This window comes from Dermacentor silvarum, chromosome 8 (genome assembly GCF_013339745.2).
Source record: "Dermacentor silvarum isolate Dsil-2018 chromosome 8, BIME_Dsil_1.4, whole genome shotgun sequence".
In the NCBI taxonomy this organism is placed as follows: domain Eukaryota; kingdom Metazoa; phylum Arthropoda; class Arachnida; order Ixodida; family Ixodidae; genus Dermacentor; species Dermacentor silvarum.
The window spans coordinates 156,628,728-156,649,353 of NC_051161.1; the positions used below are offsets into that span (position 1 = coordinate 156,628,728).

The 20,626-nt window shown below is 49.2% G+C and overlaps 1 protein-coding gene across 1 annotated transcript; it reads right to left on the minus strand.

Annotated features, from left to right (window-relative positions):
- Window positions 1-18,551: 18,551 nt before the first annotated feature.
- LOC119462524 (uncharacterized) lies at window positions 18,552-19,688 on the minus strand (the record flags this gene model as incomplete). Its single annotated transcript, XM_049673020.1, has 1 exon — window positions 18,552-19,688. A coding segment is annotated over one exon (1,137 nt), but the record flags the coding sequence as incomplete, so codon positions are not given.
- Between the last annotated feature and the right edge of the window lie 938 nt (window positions 19,689-20,626).

Here is a 20,626-nt window from a genome sequence, read left to right on the forward strand (position 1 = left end):
CGCATAGCAACTTCCTCAATTTCAAACAAGCCAAAGCGAAAGCTCGATATATTCGGAGACAAGCTGAAAAATTGTCTTGGCAGAAATACATATCTACAATTAATAGCACCATCACATCCAAAAGGATGTGGGAACAGGTCAGGAAGTTTAGAGGGGACTACTCATCATACACGATACCCTTACTTACACCTTCAGGCACTCAGACAACACTACAAGAACAAGCAAATATACTTGGGAAGCACTTCTATAATGTCTCTAGCTCGGCGAATTATTCCAACAGGTTCTTAAAATACAAACTGTCAGCAGAAAAGGAGAAATTGCCAACTGCTCGCTGCGTCTAAGGAAGAATATAATGCTCCATTCACTTTACAAGAACTTAACAGGGTACTGTGTGCTGGTAAAAAAACCGCAGTAGGTCCTGACCGCATTCATTATTGCATGCTTGCACACCTGTCCAAAGCTTTGGTAGATGCACTCCTAAAATTTATTAATAAGGTATTTGCATGTGGAATTATGCCAAAAGATTGCAAAAAGGCAGTAGTTGTGCCTTTTTTAACAGCAGGTAAACCCCCCACATCCCCAAGCAGCTTTCGACCCATTGCCTTGACAAGCTGTTTAGGTAAATCGTACGAAAGTGTCGTAAACGCGAGATTGACATTCATTCTTCAAACGCAGAACCTAATTGATTTTCCTCAATGTGGGTATAAAAAAGGCTGTTCAACGACTGACCACCTCGTCCGACTTGAACATGAAATTCGTGAAGCATTCTTACACAAGCAATACTGCCTGACAGTTTTCTTCGACCTAGAAAAAGCATATGACACTACTTGGAGATTTGGAATCATACGTGACCTCGCTGGTTTAAGAATCCGTGGCAAAATGCTGAACTGTATCGCTGATTTCATGTCCAACAGAACATTCTAAATCTGTCTAGGCACTGTGCTCTCGCGCTCATTTGTCCAGGAAAACGGCGTGCCACAAGGCTGCATACTTAGCACAACACTCTTTATAGTAAAAATGAACTCCATTAACAAAGTCATCCCCCCCTCTGTTATCCACTCCATATACGTCGACGATCTTCAAATAGCATGCCGCGCCTCAAATCTACCAACATGTGAAAGGCAGCTACAGATCACAATAAATAAACTAATACAATGGGCTGACACAAACGGATTCCGCTTCTCTACTCAAAAAACTGTTACTGTGCTATTCTCGCAAAAACGAGGATTGCATTTAGACCCGGTTCTAAAATTGAATGACGTAACGCTGCCGGTAAAACATGAATATAAATTCTTGGGAGTAATCTTTGATAAAAAACTAAACTTCCTGGTCCATATAAAAACAACAAAAGTTAAGGCAAATAAAGCGTTAAACATCCTGAAGGTGTTGTCCCATAAACACTGGGGTTCCGACCGAACATGCCTTTTACGTATTTACCGGTCTATTGTGCGTAGCCTTCTGAATTACGGCTGCGTAGTTTATGGCTCAGATAGGCAGTCTTACATTCGACGACTGGATCCGGTACATAACCTTGGACTGCGACTGGCAAGTGGTGCATATAGAACATCACCTGTCCAAAGTTTATATGTTGACTGTAATGAGCCCCCATTACAGCAGCGCAGAGCGTTACTTACATTTTCCTACATACTCAGAATACAGTCATCACCACAACACATATGCTACAACATTGTCACACAGTGCAATTCACGGTTACATTATACAAATAAACCGAACATGATTAGGGCGCTTATCCTGCGATATGAAGAATATTGTCAGGATTATGACATTCCTCATGATGTCCTTCAGGTTATTAAAAAACGACAACGATTGCCCCCATGGCACGACTTCACGCAGTTGTGTGACTGTACACTAACACACTTAAAGAAAAGAGACACCCCACACGAAAACATTCTACAAGAATTCTGTGCTCTTCAGCATAAGTATCAAGATTACATGAAATTTTACACTGATGACTCCAAAACTAAAGAACACGTGGGTGTGGCGGCCGTAACAAAAAATTGGGAAGCAAGTATTCGATTACTAATGCATGCCTCTGTTTTCACTGCTGAAGTTTATGCTATATGGGTTGTAGTTAAAAAGATTATCACCGACAAACACAAAAATACAGTCATCTACACTGATTCCTTAAGTGCACTAAAGGCTCTTCATCTAAAATCTGAGTGTGAACCCCTGCTAGGGAATATTTTAAACATGGTGGCTTTTAACAAATACGGGAGATCAATTTGTTTCTGCTGGGTCCCAAGCCACGTTGGGATACCGGGAAATGAAGCAGCTGATAGATGTGCATCAACAGCAGCATGCAAAGACATAACATACACAACACTCCCATATAAAGATAGTATCAGTGCGATTAGGAAGGCCTTGACATCAAAATGGCAACACGAATGGAACCACTGTGCAAACAACAAACTACATCTTACTAAACCCGTCCTTGGTGAGTGGAAGTCATGTACCCACCAGGAACGGTTCATTGAAGTAGTTTTATGTCGACTACGAATTGGACACACACACCTGACACACAATTTTTTACTTAGAAAAGAAGACCCACCAACATGCGAGAAGTGCCAGGAACCGCTAGCAGTCATACACATTTTACTGACATGTACACACATTGAAACACATAGACGAAAACTTTTGCAGAACTTATACAAGTCACACATACCATTACATCCTGCTTTAGTTTTAGGAGACAATCCCCTAGTACCATTACCTGACGTGCTTAGATTTTTAGACGACACCGGCTTTTTACACAAACTATAGATCAACACAGCTTTTGCTGTTTTTATATTTTAGTTTATAACACCATGTGTTTGGCGCAGCATAGCCTGAGTCGCTTTTGCGCCACTAAACCCCATTTAACTAACTAACATCGTTTCTTTTGGCCTGGGCTTTATCGCTCCGTACAGAAGTATGTTGGCCACTGCGAACTTTGCCAGCGACGCAAGAGACCACCGACGCTTCCGCGCCGGCCTTCTTCAGCCTATCGATGTCCCAGTGGAACCGTTCTACCGCGTTGGCCTCGATTTGCTCGGACCTTTCCCTACATCAACATCAGGGAACAAATGGGTCGCTGTCGCGACAGACTATGCCACGCGTTACACTATTACGCGCGCACTTCCAACAAGCTGTGCTACCGATATTGCCGACTTCCTCCTTCACGATGTTATTCTGCATCACGGAGCGCCTCGTCAACTGCTCACCGATCGCGGTCCTTACTTCTTGGCCCGTGTCATCGATGACCTTCTACGCTCATGCTCCACGAAACACAGTCACCACCGCCTATCACCCTCTGACAAACGGCCTCACCGAACGCCTGAATCGCACCATAACCGACATGCTGTCCATGTACGTTTCCGCCGACCACCGCGACTGGGATGCTACATTGCCCTTTGTTACATTTGCCTATAATTCGTCGCGCCACGATACGGCAGGTTGTTCACCGTTTTATCTTCTTTTTGGCCGGGAATCAACACTGCCTATGGATACTTTACTACCAGCCGCTCCACGACAACCATCGGAGTACGCACAAGATGCCATCGAAAGGGCGCACGCTGCGCGTCATATCGCGCGCGACCCCCTTCAGATGTCGCAGGTGTCACAGAAGAAGTAAAGCCCCTATGTATAAGAAGTAGCGCCATTCTTAGATCTTGCCGCCACCGCGCTCACCCCGGCGTTTTCTCCTCGCCGCCTCCTGTCGCCCCAGCCTCCTCCGAACCCCCATTGGCCAATCCATGTCACGTGGAAGCACGCGTTGCGCTTTTGTATATTTTTTTCTTTCCAGCGCGCTCCGACTGCCATTCTCGGGCCTATGCGACGAAAGTGCTGTACGCACAAACGGATCAAACGTGTTAGGGACAAGAACTTCGTTGTGATAGCATGCTGCTGCGCCTTAAGTTGCCGCAACCGACAAGGCGAGGGCAAAATGCTTTTTTTGTTTACCATCCGGCGTGCGCAAACGCTTGCTGCACACTTGATATTTGCGCCGTCTCACATCGTCGCGTTGCTACTTCCAAAACGGCATTATTAAGAACAGTTACTGACTGACGAAGCAAAATCGCGCCTCAAAAACTTCTCCGCAGGGCGCGATCGAAGTTTTCCTCGGATTTCCTCTGGTAGCGCGTTAGCTGTCGTCTGCCACGGCAGGCCCGACGCAGGCGGCGCCACTGTCGATATCGCGCCTCGATCGCGCTGGTCGCGCCGAGCGCGATAGTGGAACGGAGGAGGAGGGAAGTGGATGGCGCTACTTTTTATAAGGGGCTTTAAGAAGAACCGCTACGATTGCCGTCACAAGGATGTATATTACGCTCCTGGATCCTTAGTGCTCCTCTGGTCGCCAACTTGACACGTTGGTCTCTTTGCGAAGCTTCTACCACGCTCCAGGGGCGGATCCAGGTTTTTTTCTGTGGGAGGGGGGGGGGGGGGGGGTCAGCTTCTGTCAATGATGATGATGATGATAGTAGCCTTTATCATTTACCGAAATTCACCGTTTCTGCTCACAATAAACCCGCGTTTTATACGGCTAGAGCAACACCTGTAGCCCACCGTGGCGGCTTAGTCAGTTCAGGCGTTGCTCTGCTGAGCACGAGATCGCATCCCGGCCGCGGCGGCCGCATTTCGATGTAGGCGAAATGCAAAAAACGCCCGTGTGCTTGCGTTGTAGTGCACGTTAAAGAACCCCAGGTGGTCAAAGTTAATCCGAAGTCTTCCACTACGGCGTGCCTCATAATCAGAACTGGTTTTGGCACATAAAACCCCAGAAAGAGGAAGCCCTATAGCGAAGCCAGGTATCGGTTTCTCTTATAGGAACTTATAGGAAAAGGACGTTACCCAATACAGCCATGTGCTTGGCGGCTGTGCCTGATAATACAGGTTGTTCAAAACTAAGCTTTATGGTTTTCTTAAAATTAGGCACTGGGAGGCACGCGAAGACCACCTGTGCAAATAAGTTATGTGGCCAGGGGGGCAAAAAGTGAGATGATAATTATCGCTGTGAGCAGCCCAATTAACTAAAATTGAACAATTATTTTTTGTCGACTGCAGTAAGTGGGTATGTTTGTATTGGAAACTTAGAGGCAGTCGTGTTTCTACACAGTATCAGTCGGAAGAATTATTCTAGCGTGTTCGTGCTCCGAGATATCCGACTCCGAATTTCTATTGTACTGCGCAGAGTTATCGACTCGACGCGAGAGCGGTTTATGCTTTGCGTTGCTGTGGAAGGGAGGCATTCTGAACATTTTTAGGGCATTGACATCTTGATGGGTGAAGTGTTGTCATGAGATTTGTGCATGACAACACCAAAGTTAAAGCGGCAGTATGAAATATTCGTTAGCATAGCTAAAAAAGGTTTCTGCTGTTGATGGTGCAGTTGTTGCTTTTGATTTCAATAAAACTTACAATACTTTGAAATCAGCAGTCACTTTATTTGCGTAGCCCAAACAAGGACCATGCCCGGTCGTCTAGTCACCATTACGCGCGCGCACTGCCCTCCGGCTTCTCCGCTCGCGCCATTATCACGGCATGGCAGCTGCCGCCATCTTTACAGGCTGCGCGGTCGCGTGATACGACAGCGGTTACGGGTTCTTCGATTTTTTTTTATTTCGCCAGCCGTGAGGAGAAGGGGGGCAGTTATTATTTTTGCCAATGCCTCCGCCGCGTTGTCAGACTAAAGGCTGCACCCAACAGCCGCGTCACATCAGGGAGGAGCTTTGCGCCGATTCTCATTCTCTTGCATGCGTAATCATGCGAACGACAAATAAAATTTGGAGTTGGATGTCTCGGAGCATAGACATGCTAGAAGAATTCTTCCAAGTGAAACTGTGCAGAAACACGACTGCCTCTAACTTTTGAATACATACACACTTACTGCAGTCAATAAAAAGTTAATTATTCAATTTTAGTTAATTCGGTTGCTGACAGCGATAATTATCTCACTTTGTGTCCTCCTGGCCACAAAATTTATTTGCGCAGGTGGTCTTCACGTGCCTCCCAGTGCCTAAATTTAAGAAAACCGTAAAGCTTAATTTTGAACACCCGGTATATCAGCCTGTATTGTTTCTTAAAATAAAATTTGGGACGGTCTGTCGCAGGTTCGTTATCCATGCGTAACCACGGGTCCGTCTTTGGAGTTCTGTTGGGACACCTTGATTTCCTGAAGAAGATTCTTTGTGTTCGGCTGAGACACCTTCGTTTCAACGCGGCAACCACTACGCTGGTTGTTTACGATATGCGAATCACCGCGTATGAAGACTCACGACGACGCCACGTACAAGAAGAACGATGTGGCGTAGTAGCCGTGAGCGCGAGCCAGCGTCTTCATGTTTTGTTTCCCACGCGATGTCATCCTTTTACACAAGGCGCGCTTCTGCTCCCGTTTCTCTAACCACGCGACGCCATCCTAGGCCCGCGCGCTGGCGTTGGCCGCTGACGTCACGCTCCCCCACTTCGCAGCCGCTGCTCGAGGCTTCGCCCCGCTCCGCGAGAATGCCCACTCAGATAAACGGATTCGGTGGCTTTGAGCCTCCTATGCTTAATGTACGACAATAAAACTGCGAAGTTACAATGAAAAACTTGTAGCGTACGAACGGTACTGTGTTCGTACTGGATATTGTCAACGTGTAACTGTGATCACAATGAGTGCTGCAGTTAAAAAAAAAGTTGCCTATGCGTAGTTCTTAGTTTAGCTGTTGTTATTTATATATGAACACTTCAGCGAGAGATCTCTTTCATTAAGCAGGTTGGTCGCGGAACCGATGACAGCAAATGAGGCAACCGATGACACCCCAATGCGGAACTAAGTTGATCAGGCGCGAAGGCGCTCGCGCGGACATCGGCGTGCTTAGCAAAAGTCCGTCCCCTCGTTCATTCGACGCCACCGACGGGACGAGTAAGGCACGGCCGGCGCCAGGAGGTCCAAGGTGTTCATGAGAAAAATTAACTACGGCAACTTCGCGACACCACACCCCTACGGAGTACAACTAAGGTTGTGAGCGAGCTACCTTTACTTCTACATGACTGATACCACTGGTACTCACGACAAATAATTTTGAAGAATGCTGGTGGCCATATTTATTTTGACAGGGCCATCCGCCTATCAGCGAGGGGGTGATACAGAAATCTGAGGGGGGGAGGGGGGGGGGGGTCAGGACATCCGGACATCCCTCCTGGATCCGAGCCTGACCACGCTACCATGGTCCTTATCCCGTTCTGCGTCAAGTTACCGACGTGACGTATGAGATTGCACCGGCGCAGCCAATGTTATCTTCTGCGCCGGTCAAGACTGACGGAGTTCATGTTGCCCGGCTAAAGCCGTATCACCTGTCCGCTGATGATGCACTCTGACCTGCCCGGATGGTGCGCGTGTTTTCGCCCGGGGGGGGGGGGGTGATGCTGCGAGACAGCAGAAGACCGACACCGAAGCAGAGGTCAGCATTAGGCCGGCACTGAAGAAGAGGAAGTAGAGGTTGCTCTTCGCCATCTTGGCTGGTTGCTGCTACGCCTGTGCTACTCGCCTATTTTGTAAATATTTGTAAATATACGTTCTTCCGCAACAATATTGTTAGTGTAGAAACTTGATTTTCTTCAATAGGCGGCCACATTTTCTTCAGTAGCAAGCATTGACAAGCCACAATGCATCTTGTAAAGACCACAGGACAAATTGTTTTCATCTGTACTCACGTAACAATATGTACGGAATGTCACATTGCTAAGGAAATCTCAGATATCTCCATTAGCACTAATCATTTGCACAGATATTAGAGAGCTTTAGAATAGGAGCCCCAAAAATAGCTTTGCGGGTGTTAGCGTTGGGGCATGCAGGAGTGAAGAGTTTTAGAATAGGGCTTTGTGTTTGCGAATAGCGCCTTGCTCTCGCAGCGCCACTATGGTGTCAAATAAAAACGATAATAAATATTAAAATAAACCTCTTCTCAAAAGAAGAAATTTTGACTTTCATGGTTTGCGTTTAATTACAATTGAGAGGTTACTCGGTTAGCAGCAAGTGATTTGTTGCGCTTAATTTTTAGTAACCAACTTCACGTGCCTTCACAAGCCAAGCTAATCCACGTTAGGCCTACGAGCCAAAAAATCGACAATCAAATTCGGAATCAGTGGCGCCTAATGAATCAATCTGTATTACAAACATTAGTTGAGAGAAAGCAATAACCACAGTCACTTCTAGCTTGTGCACTTCAAGCGTTACCACGAATCGAGCCGTTTGGTACTCAGAGCCGTCGCTTCAATGGGTGCCGCCATGTTTGTTAACGCAATGCTTTTGGGGCTCCCACTAAATCAGTGAAATAGCGTGCGCAACGCAAAACCCAAACGTAGTTTTTGTCTCGCGCTTGCGCAGTGGTGTCGACGCTATTTCTTTGGGGCCCCTATTCTAAAACTCTCTATTGAATTGATGGTAGATCTTGTTTACCCTGATTTGTGTGCGGTATGTACCAAACAAATTGACATAAATCGCTCCCTACTGCTGGACTACTATTTCTCAAATGCATATTTGGAGGCAATGCTGCTACAAAAAAGGACATGCCAAGTCAGAGTTGTGCAAAAGTAGTAGTAGTTGCCCACAAATGAGTCGTATTTGCAGTTGCTGTAGCGTGGATCTCGGACATGGCATAGCAATTGAAGCAAACTCGCGGAATAATGCAAGCAATTGGCACAAATGCATTGAAGAGGAACAATAAAGATTCATTGCGAAATCGGTACGCTGATACTCGCCGCAGTCCACTGCATTGCAAATGACAGCGTCATGCAGTTGCGCTCGGAACATCGCGGGCAACTTCGGCTACATGCTTTGGCGGTTGCTCTTGTGGACGTTCATCCTCCAGCGGGTGCTCGCTTGCGCACTCAAGAAGTGCCAAAGATTTCTTCGTCTCTCGAGACGCCTTTTCGGAGACGTACAGTCCTACAGGACGCGACACACTTCGCGTCGAAACGCGTAGCGCAGGCAGCGCGAGACAAATGCAAACGGAAACTACCAAGCGCTTCATAACATGCCCAATGGCGGTACGTCCCATTTTCAAAGAAAATCGAAGGTGACAAATGAATACTCACACCTTTGCAGGAGAGCTCTTCGCACGCCACCGAACGGCACCACAGAACACCTGTTACGACGCCAACGTACACAGCGGCAAAACTACCACAGCTACAAAGCTGCACATAAAGGTGCCACATGCCTTCCGCATGGCGGCGAGATCAAGGCGAGGCTGTGAGCAGTGCGAGCAGTGTGAGGCGCACAACTAGGGGAGAGGGGTACGCAGGTGGCGAGGCGCTAGTCGGGTAGTCACCCTCCTCGCTGCTCGCCCTCTCAGTTCGCTCTGTGTAATCGCGGCGTTGCTCGCGGTGGCGTATTTACAATTGCTAGTAGGTACAGCGTTTGACCACTGGCGCCACGCTGCGCCGCTCGCGCGTACCATGTTTGTAGCCGCCGCCGTTGGAACGGAGGAGGCGTTGACGGAGAAAACGCTGGGCTGGTGGTGACTAGCCTGCTGTTGGGATCGGTGGTATTATAAACGCATCACTGTTTTGATGATCCAAATATAATCTCACTATCAGGGAGGGCGCAGTCTACCTGACTGGAGCAGTATTTTTTTTTATTTGGGGTGTTGCTACGCAGCGCTCCGCAACACCCCAACGACCGCCGCTTCGCGTCGGCGCCCGGCACCACGGCTTCCGCCGTGGCGCCGGGGTTCAAGCGACCGCGCTGGCAAACAGTGAGAGAAAAAAAGGGAAAAACGTGATATTAAAAAAAAGAATGTAGCCAGAGCGGGTTTCGAACCCGCGTACGCAAGATCCCGAAGCGAGCGCCGTAACCACTCCGCCATGCAGCCACGTTTTTTTTTTCTTTAATGCATGGAAAATAAAGTGGAAGGTATATTACAGTGCGGACATAGCTACACACTTAAAACTCGGGCAAACACACACATGCGTCCAACAAGTGCATCCAGTCAGGCGGAGGTTCCTGCACGGCGTACACACTTCTTATATAAGCTGCACTTTCTTGAAAGAATGATCTTGTAGATCGCGGGCTTTCGGCATGGCGATCACACATTCTAGCTCTCCATAGGCTATACAAACCCAGTACTACGAGCATGTCATAGGGAGGACCGCCACTAATCTTAAACGGTAGGAATCTAATTGCGTATGGAGTGATGTCAATGTCCTTTTTAAGCGTCCGTTGGAGAATGTCCCAGAAAAATATAGCATCGGTACAGTCTATAAAACAGTGATCTATAGTTTCAGCACGTGGACAAAGTCGACAGTTCGTGGACCATGGCACGAAGCAGCCCCTCGCGTTCAACCAGGTTTTAACAGGAAGTGTTTCCGTATGCAATTTAAAGAAAAATGTTTTAGCTCCAGGAGGTATACACATTTTACGGGCCCGCCTAAGTACATCCTGATAAGGCTGATTTAAATAAGGTGCACGATACAAAGCATCTGGGAAAATCGAATACACCAGTGCAGCAGAAATTTCTTTTCGACTCGCAGTGAAAATGTACTCCAGGCTGAATCTAACTTTCAAGAAAAGGAGTGAATCCACAACCTCCTTGAGAAAGCCCCAAGGAGCCTGTGTGACATATTTGGCATCTGATGACACTACTATATCAGGAAGATAATGAGCTAATCGGAGCTGTAACATTTCACGCAAAAAAGGATGATCACTGTCTCGAAAGAAAAACAGACGAGAAACAATTTGCCTGACGAAGAGATGGACTAATCCTAAACCACCTCGTTCAAGAGGGACGAACAGATTATCGCGCCGCATCGATTCGCAACTCGAGCTCCCAATAAATGTTGCAAATACGCGATGCAGTGCCTGAATACGAAGTCTTGAGCAGTGCAGTACTTGCAGCACATACATGAGACGGGAAACTAAAAACACGTTGCACACTTCAGCACGACTGAACATTACAAAGTAAAGTGAATTCATGGCGAGGACGGAATTTGTCATTTTCCCTACTTCCCCCGACCAATGACTGTTGCTATTTCTATACTGTGAGAGAGGTACACCTAAATAGCACAGATCATTTTTCCATTGAATGCCTGCGTAATGTGATGGCATTGTGGCCCATAGTCCAAACCAAAAACCTGAACTTTTTTCAAAGTTAATGCTGGCACCAGAAGCCGCACAAAATTCTTCTGTAATTGCGAGAGCAGTCTTTACACTCTTTTTATCAGTACAAAAGAAGGCCACGTCGTCTGCATATGCAAGAACCCGAATCTCACTCGACGGCAGTTTAAGCCCTTGGAAATTTTCTTCTTTCAGGATGCTCATACAAAGTGGCTCCAAATACAGGCAAAAGAGAAGCGGTGACAAAGGGCATCCTTGTCTTACTGATGATAAAAGCCTAATCGGATCGGAGAGAGAACCATTCACTATCAACCTCGTTGAGCCATTAGCATAACATATTTTGACACCTTTAAGGAGCTTGGATCCGATATTTATATGCTCCAGTACACCAAACAGGAACGAGTGATTCACCCTGTCGAACGCCTTAGCCAGATCTAGCTGTACCATTGCTACCTGTCCAATCCCCTCGGCTACACACTCAAGCACAGATCTCGCAACATGAATGTTGGTCTGAATGGACCGACCTCTGATGCCACAGGTTTGATGATCACCTACCACAGATCTTATCACGACTTGTAAACGGTTAGCTAATACTTTTGCAAAAATTTTATAATCCACATTGCATAAGGAAATAGGCCGGTATCCGTCCACTTTTTGCAATTTAGTTTCATCATTGCTTTTGGCTATGAGTACAGTGTGCCCTTCGTACATTGTGGCAGGTAGGTAACCTACCTCCAAGGCTTCACGGTACACCTGAAGTAATAATGGGGACAAGAGGGAACGAAAACACTGATAAAATTCGGCAGTAAGGCCATCCGGGCCAGGCGTCTTGCCTTTCGCTAATGAATCTATGCATGCAGTTATCTCATTAATATCAATGTCATCATTTGTATAATCATAATCGTCCTGATTTAACTGAGGCAGCAGGGATACAAATTTGGTGGCAGACACACATGTATCCAATGGCTTATGGCTTCGAAATAATTTTTGGTAATGTTCAAAAAACGCTTGAGTTATGAGGGTCGGCTCATTAACAACGATTCCACCATAGTCTATTTCTAGGATTTGTTTAGACAGCGCATGTCGGCGCTCATCACCTAGGGACCTACTGCATGGCTGTTCTTCTAGAAAACGCTGCGCTCGCGCACGCACTAGTGCACCTCTGTATTTTTCTGCGTACAAAACCTGTAACTGCGCCTTGGTGTTATGAATATTGTCACGGGGATTCACAAGTACACTGGAGAGACAATATATACAGGCTGCTGCTACCAGAGAATGGCTGACAGCATCTCACGAAGCATGTCCCGTCTTCTTCCTCTTCGCGTAGCACAGCAGTCTTTTAAGGGCAGGCTCATACGCAATGCCTCGTAACATCACCCCCGGCGGACTGAGCGCCGTCACGGCGCCTTCTAAAATGAGTCAGCACTGCTGGTGTAGTAGGGTTTTAGCCGCGACACATGGACAACATCAGCAGCAGACGCAAAAGAAGAAGATGGGCGATCTCGGAGCGGAGTGATGAGGTAGTCAACATCGTTGAGCTTGCGGAGAACCTTGTAGGGTCCTGTGTAGCGAGGGAGGAGCTTCTCGCACAGGCCTTGGCGTCGAGACGGCGTCCAGAGTAGGACCAGAGATTCAGGAGGGTACTCTACTTCGCGGTGCCGGCTATCATAGCGCTCTTTTTGGGAGGCCTGCGACGCACACAGCCTAGTGTGAGCAACCTGGCGAGCCATTCTGGCTCGGGAGAGGACGTCCTGAGCATATGCGGTTGGTACGGATGGATCAGCAGGAAGGAGCGTCTCGAAGGGCAACGCAGGGTTGCGGCCGTACAGGAGAAAGAACGGCGAATAGCCGGCAGTGTCATGTCGGGACGAGTTGTAGGCAAATGTAACATAGGGTAGGGCGGCGTCCCAATCGCGGTGATCAGTAGAGACGTACATGGACAGCATATCCGTAAGAGTTCGGTTGAGCCGCTCGGTAAGACCGTTGGTCTGTGGATGATAGGCTGTCGTAAGGCGATGTTCAGTAGAGCAGCTACGCAGAATTTCGTCAATGACCTTTGCAAGGAAACAGCGTCCACGATCCGTAAGAAGCTGACGCGGAGCTCCGTGTCGAAGAATGACGTCATTGAGCAGAAAGTCTGCAACGTCGGTAGCGCAGCTACTGGGCATGGCGCGCGTGATGGCATATCTGGTGGCGTAGTCAGTTGCGACGGCAATCCATTTGTTGCCGGATACGGACGTAGGGAAAGGTCCGAGCAAGTCAAGGCCGATGCGGAAGAAAGGCTCCGGTGGAATGTCGACAGGTTGAAGCAGGCCAGCCTGAGGAAGAGCAGGACGTTTGCGGCGTTGACAGCGTTCGCAGGCAGCAACGTATCGGCGCACTGAACGATATAAGCCAGGCCAAAAGAACCGCTGTCGCACGCGGTCATAGGTGCGTGAAACGCCCAGGTGGCCGGCAGTTGGAGCATCATGTAGATGTTGAAGAATGGCGGTGCGCAGGTGTCGGGGAATAACTAGCAAGAATTCTGGACCGTCAGGTTTCATGTTGCGACGGTAAAGGACGTCATCGCGTAGGACATACTGGCGTAGAGCAGGGTCGGAACGCGCAGAAGAGAGTCGCTGAATGGTGAGCTTTAGGGCTGCATCCCGACGCTGTTCGTTGCCGATGTCGCGTAGATCAGAGATGGCCAGCACACAGGAATCATGCTCATGGTCAGCGAGGCTAGCAGGGTCCACAGGATAGCGCGAAAGACAATCGGCATCGTGATGTAGCCTACCCGATTTATAAAGTACCTCAAAGGTATAGTCCTGTAGCCGCAGAGCCCAGCGACCAAGGCGACCAGTTGGGTCCTTGAGCGAGGACAGCCAACAAAGAGCGTGGTGGTCGGTAATAACCGAGAATGCGCGGCCGTACAAATACGGGCGAAATTTTGCGACAGCCCAAACCAATGCAAGGCACTCGCGCTCTGTGATAGAATAGTTCCGTTCTGATGTGGAGAGCAGGCGGCTGGCGTATGCAATAACACGTGTGTGGCCATGCTGGTGCTGAGCGAGGACGGCGCCGATTCCATGCCCACTAGCATCTGTGCGAACCTCAGTAGCCGCAGATGGGTCAAAGTGAGCCAAGATAGGCGGTGAAGTGAGCAAGTTGGTCAGCGCCGAGAATGCGGTTGCTTGGTCGGGGCCCCACGAGAAGGGCACGTCCTTCTTGAGAAGGTCATTGAGGGGTCGGGCTATGATGGCGAAGTTGCGTATAAAACGGCGGAAGTAGGAGCATAATCCAATGAAACTCCGAACAGCTTTAGTAGACGAGGGCACAGGGAAGTTCTTAACAGCGCTAATCTTGGCAGGGTCAGGTTGGACACCTGTAGCACTTACAAGATGACCAAGCACAGTGATTTGTTGTCTGCCGAAATTACACTTTTTGGAGTTTAGCTGGAGCCCTGCTCGACGAAAGACAGCTAGAATGGTCGCCAAACGAGTAAGGTGGCTTTCAAACGTTGGGGAAAACACAATGACGTCGTCTAGGTAGCAGAGGCAGATAGACCATTTGTAGCCACGAAGGAGAGCGTCCATCATGCGTTCGAACGTTGCGGGGGCGTTGCACAGTCCAAAGGGCATAACTTTGAACTGATAGAGGCCGTCCGGTGTGATAAAGGCAGTCTTTTCTCGATCCAAGTCATCAACAGAAATCTGCCAGTAACCCGAGCGCAGGTCGATGGATGAGAAGTACTTCGCACCGTGAAGACAGTCCAGGGCGTCATCGATCCGTGGCAGCGGATATACGTCTTTGCGCGTTATTTTGTTTAAGGCACGATAGTCGACGCAAAATCTCCAGCTGCCATCCTTCTTTTTGACCAAGACGACAGGTGACGCCCACGGACTTGAGGAAGCCTCTATGACGTCTTTAGAGAGCATCTTGTCGACTTCTCGTTGTATGACCTGGCGTTCGGAATGGGACACACGATAGGGTCGCCGTCTGATAGGAATAGCATCTCCGGTATTTATTCGATGACTTACGAGAGACGTTTGACCGAGAGGGCGGTCATCGAAGTCGAAGATATCCCTATAGGTCGTTAGGAGGTGGTGGAGTTCCGTGGCTTGACAAGTCGGAAGATCAGGGGCAATCATCGTGGTAATTTCGTCGGGGAGTGGACTTGCCGGACCGCTTGCGAGAAAGGACGAACAAGTGTCCGCGTCTAGTGCCGCGACGTCGCATTCATCAAGCGCAGACACGTTGGCCACTGAGATGCCTTGCGGGAGAGCTTGAGTCGAGTTGCTGAAGTTCAGAAGCGGGAGCCGGACGTGGTTGTCGACAACAGTCACGAGGGTGTGTGGCACAGCAATATTTCTGGTCAACAGTACTTCAACTAGTGGAGACACTATGTAGTCGCCGTCTGGAACTGGAGATGCCGTCGTCAATGCAACACACGTGGCGGCTTGCGGTGCCAACCGAACATAATCGACAGAGCATAAGCGGTGTGACGGTAAATCTGGAACATCCGCCAGTTGAGGAAGCTCAAGTTGAAGGATGCCGGTTGCACAGTCAATGAGAGCGGCATGGGCCGACAAGAAATCAAGTCCGAGAATGACGTCGTTGGGGCATTGCTCGAGAACCGTAAACAAAACAGATATATGGTGACCGGCGATGGTGATGCGAGCTGTGCACATTCCGATGACTACGGGACTTCTTCCATCAGCGACGCGAATAATACCAGTAGCGGCGGGGGTAAGTACTTTCTTAAGGCGACGACGAAGGTGATTACTCATCACGGATATTTGTGCCCCAGTATCGACGAGTGCGGGAACAGTTAAGCCGTCAACGTCAACGTCGATCAAGTTTCGTCGCGTCGGCAATACGAGGAGAGGATTTGAGGTGCAAGTCGAAGATGCAGCGTCACCTCTAAGAGCTGCATCCCTTAGTTTCCCTGTTGAAGGTTGAGCGGCGATGTCGGACGTCGTCGTAGAGGCGAAGGAGACGATGGCCGACGCGCTGGCGGCGAACGGGACTGATGACCTCGGGGCGACGGGGAACGGCTGTGCGGCGCAGGGGTGGCATCGACGTTGTACGGCTCAAAAGGCTGGAAGCGGCGGTAGCTATCAGTGTTGTATGGTTGGTATGGCTGAGCGGGCTGAAAACGGCGGTAGTTGTCGGTGCGGCTAGCAGTTTCATCCCGGGTTAACGGCGACACCCAACGGTTGTTGCAATGGCGCGCAACGTGACCGATACGGCGGCAGTGGAAGCAAATCGGCCGATCATCTGCCGTCCGCCATTCAGCCGGATTACGAGAGCGCGGATAAAACCGTTGTTCCTGGGGCGGTGATCTCGGGCGAGGCGGCGACCTAGGGCGAAAGTCAGTTGTCCGAGACTGAGCAACGGTGCAGACGGCGAAACCCAAGTTGCCGAGTTCCTCCCGCACAATGGACTGGACCAGGGAAACGGCCGGCACGTGAAAATCGCCGTGGCCGTTGTTGGGGAGAGCAGGAGCAATAGCTTCGATTTCCCGACGGACGATTCGTGTAATTTCCGACGGTGGCGATGACTGCAGACGAGAGGCCTGTCCGTCTTCGCATGATGACGTCGGGGCGGTGTTCGGTAGCCGAGCGAATGACCTCGCAATACGCCGACTTTTGGCCTGCTCAAAACGCCGGCATTCTTCAATAATTGCGTCGACGGTCGCACAATTTCGGCACAGTAATAGGTTGAACGCATCGTCTGCGATTCCCTTTAGTACGTGACCAACCTTGTCCGACTCCGTCATGTTCATGTCCACTTTACGGCAAAGAGCCAAGACGTCCTGAATGTAGGAGATGTATGGTTCGGTGGACGTCTGAGCGCGGATGGACAGCTCTTGCGTAGCGGCCGCCTTTCGACCCATGGGCTTCCCAAACAAGGCACTAAGTTTTGTTTTGAAGGTGTCCCAACTTCCAATCTCTGCCTCATGGTTATCGAACCACACCTTTGCCGTTCCTTTGAGGTAAAACAGCACGTTCGCCAGCATCATCGTCGGGTCCCAACGATTGACCTCACTGATGCGTTCATAATTGGCAATCCAATCGTCGACGTCAACTTCATCCGTACCGCAGAACGTTCCTGGGTCTTTAAGGTGCGTAACGACGATCGTTGACGTTGTGGTCGGCGCTGGTGCAGGCATCGCACTGGCCGGCGCAGGCGACGTGGTCGTGGTCTCGTCTGTCATAATGATGACCCCGACTCGACGACCACTGCGGAGCTCCGTTGTACAGCGCGTCTTCTGGTACCCCGCACCTCCACCAAATTGTCACGGGGATTCACAAGTACACTGGAGAGACAATATATACAGGCTGCTGCTACCAGAGAATGGCTGACAGCATCTCACGAAGCATGTCCCGTCTTCTTCCTCTTCGCGTAGCACAGCAGTCTTTTAAGGGCAGGCTCATACGCAATGCCTCGTAACATCATCATCAATATATTCACCCGGATGTAGACATTCAAGTTCATGTAATTCCTTCAGAAGTCTATACAATTCTTTGTAGTTATTCTTTTGTTCAAAGGCCAATATTGATGATTCTTCGATAGCTATCATTTTAAGTTCCTGTTTGATTAATTCCCAAACAGCAAAAAGAGGCAAGTCCTTGCGACATGACAGATGAGCTATAAGCTCAGTAACACGCTTTAGGAAGCAATCGCGCGAAAGGAGTTGGTTATTAAATTTCTACAACTCCCAGCACATACGCCGGCTTTGGTATCGACGGCTACCAAAAGATGCTGAGACTAGGCAATGTTCACTGAAGAACACAGGGTGCACAGTGTAACCATGAATAAGTGATAGGGCGCTAAGCGAAACGTAAATTCGATCAAGCCTTGCATGCGAGATACCTTGGAAATGCGTGTAGCGACACCCTGCTTTTTCATGTTCCCCAATGTCCACAAGCTGATAATCACACATCAGGCGTTGCAACACATCACTACTTGGATCACGTCTCAGCCTCAATGACGCACGATCTTGCACATTACATGCACAATTGAAGTCCCCAAAAAGGACCAATGCACGATCAGTAGACAAATGATGTTCTAGAGATAAAAAGAAACTCTCTCGTTCACGTAGCTTGTTCGGGGCATAAACACACACAAATCTAAAGCTAATACCACTGATATCAATATCACACCATATTAGGCGCCCTTCCCTATCTGTAAACAAATGCAGCACATCACATTGTAAATGTCTTCTAACGAATAACATACAACCAGCGGAAACTCCTATTGCATGGCTTACACAAACATTATAGTCAGATAGAAATGGAGTTAGAGCTACTTCTGTGTTTTCATCGGATTCAATCTTTCTTTCTTGGATAGCAGCAATATCTAATTTCCTATTGCGTAGCAAACGAAGGAGTTGAACTTGCCGTCGCTTACTGCGTAAGCCACGGACATTTAAAGTACCAAAGTGGAAGGGAAGAGCGCCCGCCATGATTACCTATGTTGGTGCAGCGTTCACACGCTGCTCTAGGGGTGCATCACTCCCGTCTTGAGGAGGTGATGCACTGGCGACCTTTTGCTGCACTTCAACACAAGAGACATCTGTGGGTGCAGGCGTTCCTCGGAGCGGTTTTGTCAACTTTGACACTTTGGGAACCCGGTCCTCCTTTCCCACGGACGATGGGTTGTCAGCTGGCGCTGGACGCTTCTTAGTAGCCTCACACGTCAATCCAGATTCCACTGATGGCGGGCGGTCTTGAACTGGTGGCAATTCTGCCCATGACATAGTTGGTTCGTCGTCAGGTAACTTAGTATCCTCCACAGCGGCAGGCTTCGGGCTAAGGCTATCGTCAGCCGATGAAGGCTTTGTCTCTTCCTGTCGATGAGCTTCAGCGGGTGTTTTACCGGTCGCATCCACAACCTCGCTCACATCCATTAGATGATCGGTGACGGTCTCATCCTCAGCTGGTCTGTTTCCACGCAGCTTGTCAGCGTAGGTTCCGATGCATGCATCTGCAATGTGACCGTAGCGGTGACAGTTGCTGCAGCGTGGTGTCCTACATTGTCGCCGGATATGCCCGACTCTGTTGCACCGTAGGCAAAGTGGTGGTCGGCCAGGAACCAAGATGAGGCACTGGTGTCCGTATATGCTCAATAGGTGAGGCAGATTACTGGCAGATGCTCCGTCCTTCAGTGTAAACGACACGTCGCGATTAGTCATTTGCCAGCCCTCCATGCCGTCACACCGCCACATTTCTCTCGTGATAGACTGCACTGTTCCATAAGGTTCTAGCGCTTCAACAATCCGTCTCTGTTCGAGGTGTGGGGGAAGCCAAAGAAGCTTCATCTTGATATTTTTGCATTCTGGGTCTATGACAAGGCACTTGAGGCCCTTCACCAGCAGCTCGCCTTTGTCGACAAGTTTCTGTTTCGCGATGCTATTAACGCATGTTACTAGCCACAAATGGCTCATCTGGTACGGTCCAGCACCGAGGATATCAGCTGCATTCAGAACTGAAAGGAGTGCATCGCGAAAGTCCGGGGCCCGATATGGCCGCCCTGCCAGGTCAGCATGCAGGAAAACTGAGTTGAGAACGGTATTGCCAGTTGGTAGACGAGGGAGAACGACCTTATAATTACCGGAATCAGTAGTTTACGGGGGGTGGAATCCTCGGCCAAGGGCCGATGCGCTGTTTCCAGCAGAGCTCATCGCAGACGTGGCCGTTCGAACCGGCTTCTTCCCTCCGCCATACAGCCGCACGTACCGCGTTTCTAGGTGGTTCCGTTCACCGAGGGCGCTCGGACGCAATGATATGGTTTGCACGAATGCAACCCATGGAAGCGTGGCTCCGCCATACAGCCACGCTTCCATGGGTTGCATTCGTGCAAACCATATCATTGCGTTCGAGCGCCCTCGGTGAACGGAACCACCTAGAAACGCGGTACGTGCGAGCGGCGCAGCGTAGCGCCAGCGGTCAAACGCTGTACCTACTAGCAAATGTAGTGTTGCCTCGCGGTGAGCTGCACCGCGAATGTCATGACGGCAAGCGGAAGCACAAAAAGAAAAAAAAATCAGGAAAACAAATGACGCCGCCGGCGCGCGCTAGAGGCGCGGATATAGTGAACTAGAAGATTCTAGTACACTGTAGTGCGGACATCCTCGCCGGCTGGCTGGCTCTGCAAAATATGGCTATCGTTTAGTTTTATTCAGGGGGCTTGGAGGCAGGCCGCTGTACGCCCTCCGCAATTGTTCATTACATAATATGGCCAAATCATGATAAAACGGTATCCGCGTAATGTTCAAGCTATATACAGCTGTAAAAAAGTTGCCAAATGAAGGGCGATCATTCTGGTCTCGTGCCTGTCAGATGATTCTCAAGAAATGCTCGAGGACATCCTGGTTAAACTTTTCGGAGAGAATGTACATAAAGTTTCGCTGTTTTAGAAGGTACCTGGATAGTTCCAGTGTCGACAAAATTGTGACACGAAGGCCCTGTGCAGTTTGGACAGTCTCTGCTTCCGAGACGAATGCCCTCCTTTAGGATTTGACTATTTACGGCATAAAACAATTAT